At 41.6% G+C, this 11,476-nt stretch overlaps 1 protein-coding gene across 2 annotated transcripts in view; it reads left to right on the top strand.

The window, feature by feature from the left end:
• The window catches only part of SPTLC1 (serine palmitoyltransferase long chain base subunit 1), a 62,309-nt gene extending 56,894 nt beyond the window's left edge, over nucleotides 1-5,415 (top strand). Inside the window, exons 14-15 of one of the 2 annotated variants that reach the window (XM_003938196.3) lie at nucleotides 2,387-2,460; nucleotides 4,009-5,415. In XM_003938196.3, the coding sequence (XP_003938245.1) occupies nucleotides 2,387-2,460; nucleotides 4,009-4,102 (168 nt within the window). In that variant the 3' untranslated portion in view covers nucleotides 4,103-5,415. The remainder of the gene's footprint in view (nucleotides 1-2,386; nucleotides 2,461-4,008) is intronic. The other variant, XM_003938197.4, reaches the window with a different exon arrangement.
• The last annotated feature ends 6,061 nt before the right edge of the window (nucleotides 5,416-11,476 follow it).

An 11,476-nucleotide genomic window follows, 5' to 3' on the forward strand; every position in this document is an offset into this window, starting at 1 on the left:
CTGTCCTATGTCCCACAATGTTTGAGCCACATAATCTGGAATAACAGATTTGTGGAGAACTTCACACAACTTGTGCCCTTCTAGAGTTAATTACATTAAAAAATAATGATTAAAAAAACAAGCCCAGGATCTGAGCTTCCTACGGAAACGTGTCAGATTATGAATGATCAACCTGGAGCTACGTGGCTTTCAAGATGAGGAAATGCAACTGATGTTTTCTCAGGCACAGCTCTGTGGATAGGAAGAAAGCCTCTCTACAGGGAAAAACCTTCCACTGCCTGCTTCACTACCTCATTGTTTGTATTGTAAAGTTCCTTAAATACATACAAACACAAAACTAAGTATGACATCTTTGTGATTTGAGTTCTCATACAAATGGAAAACCAAAAATATATAAATTAAATAAAGCTAAATGGACAATAATGAATGTTCATTTCATTACCTTCATGAGGCAGGTGAATTTGTTTTTTTAAATGGAGTTGCCCCATCGGGACAGCTGAGAGCCATGTTCTCCGAGCAGGTTCATGAGCTGCATGTGTGGGTGTTGGATCTGAGTGATGGCGCCGCCGTTGTCCCTCGAGTGTCTCCTCAATGTACATCAGGACAGTTGTCCACACATGCTTCATGTTGAGAGACACTCATTTCCTTCAGATGCCAGTGTATCCATTGCATAGTAAACCCACCTCTGTTCTCTTTTCATTAGCTAAGCAACAGCTAAAGTCTTACTACAGCTTTGTACCAAAGAGAGATGCAGAGGAGGACTTGCGAACGAAGCAACTCGGTATTAAAATACTGTGCTTACAGGGATTAGCCATGTAACGAAAGAGGAAATGAAAAGTCTGTGGACAGCTCACAGATCCCAAACTCCCGTCTGTGGGCCTGGTTTGATACTGGCTGTCTAAAGGATTCCTCTTGAGGGTTGAGTGAGAAGAGAACAGTCTGGGGTGGGGAACAGAATACTATCTAGAAACTTCATTGACAGAAAAAAAGAGAGAGATCTTATCGCTTCTGTGCATCATCACAGCTTCCATTTTTAAAATCTTCCAAACCTTTGTCCCACTCCCCGCTTCTCTTCAGTATTTGAAAGAGAGAAAAGAACCATGCCGCCTGCCGTAACTCTTATTTAAGCTTTGTAGATCTGAGAGGCTTTGCTAAGTTTATGTTGAGTTGCTCAACAGGACACTGTTTTTACAAACTGAGCTATTGTTTATAGTGTCTCTTAACCAGCCAGCGCTCGAAACAGAGCCAATCCAGATGGTTGCAGGAGTTCACTTTTCCAAGTACACTTCCAGAGCCTAGAGTCAGTGAGAGGCTGTTGTGAATGCGTGGTGTGGGTTTTCTATCTCTTCCTCACAGCCTACGACGTGACCCTTTTGAGGCAGATGCTTTTACTGTCAGGCACATGGAATAATCGTTCTTCCCTTTACACTGCCCTTTGCTCTGTTGGTTTTTTTTTTATGTAACTCACATACCATAAAATTCACCCTATTGAGTGTGTGTGTGTGTGTGTGTGTGTGTGTGTGTGTGTGTTTTAATAGAGCCGGGGTTTCACCATCTTGGCCAGGCTGGTCTTGAACTCCTGACCTCGTGATCCACCCACTTTGGCCTCCCAAAGTGCTGGGATTACAAGCATGAGCCACTGCACCTGGCCCTGAAGTATATTGTTAAGTGGCTTTCAGCATCATACATTCAGCAGGTTGTGCAACCATTACTGTGTCTCATTCCAAAACATTTTCATCACTCCAGAAAGAAACCCCTGTAGCATATTACTTTGCTCTGATGTTTATGCTTTCTGTATTTTAGTAGAGATTGTTTTAATTTTTTCTTAAGGTTAATATATAGTAAAGCTGTGTAGAACTTTGTTAACACCAGACTCTACAGTGCCCAGCAGCACCATGCCCAGCTGCCATACACGGACGTCATTTATGCTAATATCTGAAGTGCAGTGATTTTTCTCTGGTGCAGTCCTACTGGTGGTGGTACTGTTAAGTCCACCTGCAGTACTTTGCTCGCACCACGTCCTTGCGTGCTCACTCTGCTTTGTCTAAATGGTAGCCACTAGCTATCTATGACTGTTTAAATTTAAGTGGAAATAAAAAAAGGTGCAAATGTGACCTCTCAGTAGCATCAGTCGCATCTCTATGTGTTCAGCAGGCACACGGCTCATGGTGACTGCTGGGCACTACAGAACAGAAGTGTTTGTCACTGCAGAAAGTTCTGTGGACAGTGCTGCCAAGGTGGTGCTGTGGTATTTTGGTGGTGTCTTACAGCAATTATAATCAGAAAATGAATTAAAGCTACTGTTGCAGGATTTCCGCATTCCCCACTTGAACTACTGCCGTGTCTGAAGTCCAGGTTGCAGATGTCTTCCTTTTTTTTCCTGCAGTGCATGAACAAAAATATTGCATTAACCCAGGCGCGCTACTTGGAGAAAGAAGAGAAGTGCCTCCCTCCTCCCAGGTCAGTTAATATTAAAATATGACCTTATTTTTTTTCCCTGCTCTTAGCTCTATGAAATACATTATCTTTTGTAAAATTTTGAAAGACTATTATAGGCTAAGGAAGATTATCTGTCATTAAAATATAGTACATCACCTGTTTAATGCTTTTAAACAAAAAGTTTTTACATTTTAACTGAAAGCCCCCTAGAACTCACTGAGTACCCTCTCAGTTCACTCAAAGGAATGTCTGGGAGCCCAATGATGAACTTTGGCAAACCTGAGTTTCCATCAGCTCATTCCTACCACATCTGGAACGTGGCACATGCTGTACCAGGAGTTCCTGCCACAAGGACCGTCCTGTAGGGAGGATTGGCAGTGTGGGGAAGGGGTGGGCATGCGCCTCTGCTGCTCCCTCAGTCAGCACACACTCCTTCATATTCAGGAAAAACCGAGCAACAGTGGGGAAAATCTACAGCTTCAAGAAAAAACACATCTGGTGTTTTTTTTAGTAAAGGAAAAGACTAATGTCTTCTAAGGAGACTGGATTCTGTTCACAAAGCGTGTACAGTGTAGGCCAAGGAGGTGGCCATCCCACCACGGCACTGAGCCAGGCAGTCACAGCAGGCGGCATGGACGTGGCCAGTTCTGCCCCGGAACAATGCTCAGGCTTTTGAGAGCAGGTGATGTCTACACCATGCCTGGAGAAATGTGTGTGTCGGGCATCCTGTGGTCATCATGGCTTTCTATCACATGAGGTGGTGTGTGCTTTGCTCAGGGTTTTCAGTGGCTTGGAGACCTCCAAGTTCATCTGGGAGTACAGAGCGCAAGCTGCAGAAGAGTTGGAGAGAAAGGTCCTGAGGCCAGGTGCCAAGTCAGGGAGGCTGCAGGAGAGCCCCCTGGGGAGTTTGAATGCTCTGCCAGCCTGGAGTGCCAGATCAGATTTGTAAAATCACTCTGGTAGCAGCTCAAAGCACCTTAAAGATTCAGCCCATCTCAGCCAGGCGCGGTGGCCCACACCTGTAATCCCAACCGTTTGGGAGGCCAATGTAGGCAGAACACTTGAACCCAGGAGTACCAAGACCAGCCTGGGCAACATGGTGAAACCCCATCTCTACAAAAATTACCCAGCCGTGGTAGTGTACACCTGTGGTCCCAGGTACTCGGGAGGCTGAGGTGAGAGAATCACCTGGTTCCAGGAGATCAAGGCTGCAGTGAGCTGAGAACACTCTTTTGCACTCCAGCGTGGGCTGCCCCCGTCATTTTTCATTGCACTCACCCGAAGGTATAATCCTATATCCTACGTTTACTTGTTAGTAAGACTACAAGTGCATGAGGGTGGGAGCCATGCTGGTTTTGTGCCCTCAGGACTCCCTGCTGCAGCGACCCACCTGCCCCAGTAGTGAGAACGCGACTATGGGCAGCAAGTACATCCATAGGCAGGCTGAGTGCCAGGAGAGCTTTGTTTACAAAAACAGGAGGCGGATTTGGCTCTCGGGCCACAGATGGGTGACTGAGTGCAGGTCCCCACCTCACAAAGATAATTCTTTGTGTCCATTACTGTCCTCAGCATTCGGGTTGTGGTCACAGTGGAACAAACAGAGGAAGAACTGGAGAGAGCTGCGTCCACCATCAAGGAGGTGGCCCAGGCCGTCCTGCTCTAGGCCGAGTCTCAAGGCTGCGGCCTCCTGCCACACAGCACGCAGACAGGACTCAGCACTCCCGCTGGCCAGGGAGGGGCCTGAAGGAGAGCAAGAACATGTGGATCTTTTATAGGATTGTTACCAAATGGTGCCAGTGTGGACCAATTGTGTGAACATGAGAAGGATGCTTATTTTTTTTAAAAGAGAACACATCTAAAAGCCCAGGAACTGATTTTTTTAAAGAGGAAAACTAATGACAGTATATAACTGATAATTAAATTGTGCATTTAGTACTATTTAAATGTTTTATTATACTAGTATTTTGTATTCTTTTGTTGCGGTTTAAAACTGGAGCTTCAGTTTCTCTGCTCTCCCTTCTAATAGTAAGGATTCAGTAAGCACTCCTCAACTCCTTAGTATTTCATAGAAAAATGACTGTAGTTTTAAAGCTTAGAAGAAAACTTCAACATATGTGGTACAAATTTATGATCTAATTAAACCACGTATTTTCCAGTCTTTGTCATGTGAATCTAAATGGTGGCTAAAAGGAACACTTTTTCTGTGGTTATTATAAACTTAGCATTGTATTTGAATCCTAGAGCTTTTATACACACTAAATATTGACGTCACACCATTTCCAATGTCAGCATCCCTAACCAGAGAATATTCATTATACTTCCTAAGTGAGCAGTAATTTAACTCAGAAGCTATTTTATTTTAATATAATTGACCTCTCTTTACATTTCTGATGTGTTCACCTCTAATCTGTTTTAGGAAGAGGGTTGGTTATTATGGTGATCCCAGAATATAAATCATATTCTTTATATTTAAGAGTATCTCAAACGTATTCCTTTTTTGTATGGTGGGTTTGCCTAGGGACATGTAACTACAGGCCTTTTCTAAGCTAAGGAAAAAGAGAATTTTTCTTTTCCACTTACAAATTTCAGGTCTCTACAGAAGATGTGAAAGCACTAAAAATACCATTTCTAAGCTGTACTTTGCCTGGTTTTTCTTTAGCAAACCAGGTTACATGGCGTAAAGGTTTGTTATATGTGCCACAAGATAGCATATAAATATTATGCCATCATTCCTTCTCTTGTTAAAGGTAGAATAAAATTGTCATTTTTATAATCTATACTCCATAGTACTCAAATGGTCTTCAACATCTTTTTAAATAACGTGTTTTTTGAATGTTCAGTTTCTATTTTGCTTGAGGTATTTTGTACGTATGTGCCTTGTGATTGCTGCTGCTTTAAAGGATAAAGTACTCTTTGGGGGGGTGAGTCTGTTTTGTTTTGTTTTATTTTTTAATTAAATAAACCTACATTCCTGATTATTAGTCTATTTGCATATGTAACATATTCAACAGGATAGTCTCTTGATTTTAACTTTTCTGCCCAGCTGGGGTAGTATTCTTTGTGTGTTGTTTTGTCTTGTTAGAGAAAATAACAACTACATTTCTTAGTTCCTTTTTTCACATCCAACCAAAGAAGATGGTAGTATCTGAAGTCTCTTAGGTTCCTGCTAGCCTCGTAGGACTACGAAAATATGGCCATTATTTTCATAAACAATAACTTTTCAGCTTCTTTTATAATACTTTCTAAGTCAAAATAGCAACATCCAAATAATGTTTGTAGGCCAGGAGCTGTGGCTCACACCTGTAATCCCAGCACTTTGTTTAGTCTGAAGTGGGTGGATCACCTGAGGTCAGGAGTTCGACACCAGTCTAGCCAACATGGCCAAACTCTGTCTCTACTAAAAATTTTTACAAAAATTATCTGGGCATGGTGGCACACGCCTGTAATCCCAGCTACTTGGGAGGCTAGGGCAGAATTGCTTGAACCTGGGGCGGGGTGGAGGTTGCAGTGAGCCAAGATCTCACCACTTCATTCCAGCCTCGGCGAAAGAGCAAGACTTAAATAAAAACAATGTTTGTAATAAACTTTTCGAAAATATGATCAGAAGTTTCTGGGAAAGATGGTGGATCAGGCACATTATTTCAGTCCTTAAAACACACCAACATTTTAAACAAAAAGAACCCAAAGTAATATTTTTTATGTTAAAATTGCAGTGACCACAGTCCAATAATATACACCACAAAGAAATGTCTACTAGAAACAGTAACATTTGGATCAACCTGAAGCAGTATGCTGAGAAAGTACAGTCCTCTTAAATCTGGAGCAAATTACACATTTCTCTTTTACAGAGTGAGAAGTTTCCAAAGTGCACGTCTACCAGTGATCTTGTGTTTTAAAAGGCAGTGGCTTGGGGGTGAGCAGTGTAGAGACCATTTGGACCCCATTTTCACTTAGCAGGATTGTCCACAGGGAAGAAGAGAACCACACAACCTTTTATTATCTATGACTAAATTCTAACTCAGGAAAAGTGGGGCTTTGGAGCAGGTTGGAACAGAAAATGCACCAGTATTTCTTCAAATTCAGAACTTCACTAATTGTACCGTGTGTACTTTTTTTATATGCCACTAAAAGAAAATTCTTTCTGTATTAGGCTATCAGCTGTAAGGTGTCTTCCAATATTAGAGATACTACAATGTGCGTGGAGAAGGTGTATCTTTATGAAATAATAGTCATCTGATGTGTGGGCCTCATGCCATCTTTCCTTGTGGACATAAAACCTTAGTCCCAGAAAACAGATGTCCAACATCTAAATCTGAATATCTCCATTCATCTTTCCAAAACACTGTCATTGTGATGACATCAAATAAAAACATTTGTTAACATACGCCTACAGTATGGGTTAAGCTATGGAGGACGCATGAACTTCATTTCCTTATGAAGTTGGAAATGCCTGGTGAAGAGGAGTAGTAGGAAGCTTAAGAATGATGGAACATGGATAAAATAACTCATCTTGACAGCAACATTTTCGAGATTTGAAGGAAAAAGGAAATGTGATTGAAGAATTTTATATCCACAAAGCAGTCTTTCAAATAACAAGGTTATAGAAAAACAATTTAAAATTAGAATTTAATGCTTCTTTTTGAGCCCTTCCTGAGGAATCCACTAGGGGAAAGCATCTAACTAACAAATGCAAGACCAGACATGGTGGTTCACACCTGTAATCCCAGCATTTTGGAAGGCCAAGGCAGGAGGACTGCTTAAGATCAGGAGTTTGAAACCAGCTTGGGGAACATAGCGAGACCTAATCTCTACAAAAAATTAACCAGATGTGGTGGTGTGCACCTGTAGTCCTAAATACTTGAGAGGCTGAGGCAGGAGGATCATGTGAGCCCAGGAGGTCAAGGCAGCCATGAGCTGTGATTCCAGCCTATGTGACAGAGTGAGACCCTGTGTGAAAGAATAAAGCAAAATAATCTGTCATGAGATTCAAATTTTTAAAAAGTAATAATGTATATAAATTATACCTTGCAAATTAACTTAAGGACAGAGAACCAAATATCTCATGTTCTCACTTATAATTAGGAGCTAACCATTGCATACTCATCGAATGAAGATGGGAACAATAGATACTGACTGTCAGGAGGGAAGGAGGTGGGGTAAGGGTTGCAAAACTATTATGTACTATGCTCGGCACCTAGGTGAAGAGATCATTTGTACCTCAAACCTTAGCATCATACAATATGCCAAGCTAACAAACCTGCACATGTAGCCCTAAATCTAAAAGTTGAAAAAAAGAAAGTATAATAATTTGCTCATTATTATGTAAAGAAGGTACAGTACAGAAATATTTAGACTGATAAAGGGAAAGTATGAAAAAGAGGGATTAAGTATACATTGTAAGAAGTTTTATTATAAAGATAACTAGTAGAGGCCAGGTGCAGTGGCTCACGCCTGTCATCCCAGCACTTTGGACGGCAAGGTGGGCAGATCACATCAGGAATTCAAGACCAGCCTGGCCAACATGGTGAAACCCTGTCTCTACTAAAAATACAAAAATTAGCTGGGCATGGTGGTGGTAGCCTGTAATCCCAGCTACTCAGGAGGCTAAGGCAGGAGAATCGTTTGAACCTGGAGATGGAGGTTGCAGTGAGCTGAGATTGCACCATTGCACTCCAGCCTGGGCGACAGGGTGAGGCTCCATTACAAAAAGAAAATGGAAAAAAAAAAAAAAAATAGTAGAATGCAAACGTAAAACTTCCTAAATTCGAAAAAAGCAAAATTAGACCTTATACGGGGAAAAATAACAAATAAAATGCAATACATGAAGAAAATACAACCAAGTATCAAAACTGCACCGTACTTGCTGAATTTGTAAAATTTAAAAAATACAACAAAATAGCATGAGTTGAGACCAAGCATATTAATCATACAGTGAATGTGCATCCCCTTAAAGTCTTTTGTTTTTTGAGACAGGGTCTCACTCTGTTGCTCAGGCTGGAGTCCAGTGGCGCAATCACAGCTCATTGCAGCCTCAAATTCCTGGGCTTAAATGGTTCTCCTGCCTCAGCCTCCTGAGTAGCTGGGACTACAGGTATGTGCCACGATGCGTGGCTAATTTTTTAAAATGTTTTTGTAGGGACAAGGTTTCCCTCTGTTGTCCAGGCTGATCTCAAACTCCTGGCCTCAGTCTGCCCGCCTTGGTCTCCCAAAATGTTATGATTACATGCATGAGCCACCACACCTGGCCCGTGCACTTTATTCCTACTCCAAGAAAAAATTTTCAAATTGGTTTGCAAATCAAAACACAAACTCTGCTGTCTACGAAAGACAAGAAAAGCTAAACATAAAAATAGTGACAAAAAGGCAGGGCGCAGTGGCTCACACCTGTAATCCCAGCATTTTGGGAGGCTGAGGCAGGAGGATCACAAGATCAGGAGATCAAGACCATCCTGGCCAACATGGTGAAACCCTGTCTCTACTAAAATCAAAAAAATTAGCCAGGCATGGTGGCGCACAGTTGTAGTCCTAGCTACTCGGGAGGCTGAGGCAGGAGTATTGCCTGAATCCGGGAGGCAGAGGTTGTACTGACACTGTACTCCAGCCTGGCGACAAACTGACAAACCTTTAACTAGACTAACCAAGAAAATAACAGCAAAGACATAAATTACCAAAATTAGGACCTAAAAAGGCAACATCACTATCAACCCTACAGAAACTAGAAAACTTAAATGATGTGAATATATTCCAAGAAAGACATATATTATCAAACTCTGGAATAAAAAGAAAATCTGCCAGGGTGGTGGCTCACGCCTTTCATCTCAGCACTTTGGGAGGCTAAGGTGGCTGGATCTCTTGAGATCAGGAATTCAAGACCAGCCTGGGTAACATGGTGAAACCCTGTCTCTACAAAAAATACAGAAATTAGCCGGACTCCATGACATGCACTTGTGGTCCCAGCATTCCAGAGGCTGAGGCAGCAGAATCACTTTTGAGCCTAAGGGGCAGAGGTTGTAGTGAGCTGAGATGGTGCTATTGCACTTCAGCCTGGACAACAGGATTGAAACCCTGTCTCAAAAATAAATAAATAAATAAATAAATAAATAAATAAAAAGAATAAATAGAAAATCTGGCCGGGCGCGGTGGCTCAAGCCTGTAATCCCAGCACTTTGGGAGGCCGAGGCGGGTGGATCACGAGGTCGAGAGTTCGAGACCATCCTGGTCGACATGGTGAAACCCCGTCTCTACTAAAAATACAAAAAATCAGCTGGGCAGGGTGGCGTGTGCCTGTAATCCCAGCTACTCAGGAGGCTGAGGCAGGAGAATTGCCTGAACCCAGCAGGTGGAGGTTGCGGTGAGCCGAGATCGCGCCATTGCACTCCAGCCTGGGTAACAAGAGCGAAACTCCGTCTCAAAAAGAAAAAAAAAAAAAGAAAATCTGATAGACTATCACAACTAAATAAATGGTAAAATATTTTCACAAAAATAAAAATTTAAATAAAAATAAAAAAAGTAAGTCAGCTTTTTGGCTAGGATGCTGAAACCCCTTATGTACTAAAAATACAAAAAATTAGCTGGGCGTGGTGGCAGGCACCTGTAATCCCAGCTGCTCTGGAGGCTGAGGCAGAGAATTGCTTCATCTCAAAAAAATAATAATAATAATAAATTAAGATTGGCCAGGCACGATGGCTCACGCCTGTAATTGTAGCACTTTGGAAGGCCAAGGTGGGTGAATCATTTGAGGTCAGGAGTTCGAAACCAGCCTGGCCAATATGGTAAAACCCAGTCTCTACTAAAAATACAAAAAAAAAAAAAAAAAAAAAAAATTAACCAGGCCTGGTAGTGGGCACCTGTAATCCCAGCTCCTTGGAAGACTGAGGCAGGAGAATCCCTTGAACCCGAGAGGCGGAGGTTGCAGTGAGCCAAGATTTTGCCACTGCACTCCAGCCTGGGTAACAAACCGAGACTCCGTCTCAAAAAAAAATACAACAAGCAAACAAACAAAAAGAATTAAGATTTAAATAAGTGGAGACCCATTCCATGGACTAGAACATATCCAAAATTAATCTATAGTTTCCATGCAGTGCCCAACAAAATTCTGGCAAATTTTTACACAGAAATTGATAAGCTGAACCCAAAATGTATGTAAAAATATAATACAAGGCCCTACAGTAGCCAATGCAATTTTTAAAAAGAACAAAGTTGGAGGATTTACATTATCTGATTATAGAACTTACCATAATACTGCATTAGCAAAACAGTGTGTTTGACTGATACAAGGATGCGTCCATGGAACAGAATTGAGAGTCTGGAAGTCAATAAATCCTTATATTTATGGCCAGTTAACTTTCAACAAAGTGCCAAGACAATTCAGTAAGGAAACAATAGTCTTTTTAACAAACATTACTGGGAGAACTTGTTATTGTAGTAGGTAAAATAAAGGCCACCAGAAGAATCAAGTCCTAATCTGTGGAACTTGTTATCTCTGGAAAAAAGGGAATCTGTGCAGGTGTGATGGTTAAGGGTTTTGATATGAGCTTACCCTGAATTACAGTGAGAAACTAAAGCCCTATTGTTATAAGCCACCAGTTGGCACTAATTTGTTACGGAGGCCATAGGAAACTAATACACAATCTATTTGAAAACAAAAAACTTAGACCTACTTTGTGTGTATATAAATTAACTCAAATTGGCCATAGACCTCAATGTAAGAGCTAAAACTATAAAGCTTCTAGGAGAAAATCTTTTAAATCTTGAGTTAAGCGAAAAGTGCTTATATATAAAACACCAAAAGCGTGAGATAGAAAAGAAAAAAATCGATTTCTTTAACATTTAAAACTTTTTTTTTTTTTTGGAGATGGAGTTTCGCTCTTGTTACCCAGGCTGGAGTGCAATGGCGCGATCTCGGCTCACCGCAACCTCCGCCTCCTGGGTTCAGGCAATTCTCCTGCCTCAGCCTCCCAAGTAGCTGGGATTACAGGCACGTGCCACCATGCCCAGCTAATTTTTTGTATTTTTAGTAGAGACGGGGTTTCACCAT

The sequence above is a fragment of the Saimiri boliviensis genome, chromosome 2, assembly GCF_048565385.1.
Source record: "Saimiri boliviensis isolate mSaiBol1 chromosome 2, mSaiBol1.pri, whole genome shotgun sequence".
NCBI lineage: Eukaryota > Metazoa > Chordata > Mammalia > Primates > Cebidae > Saimiri > Saimiri boliviensis.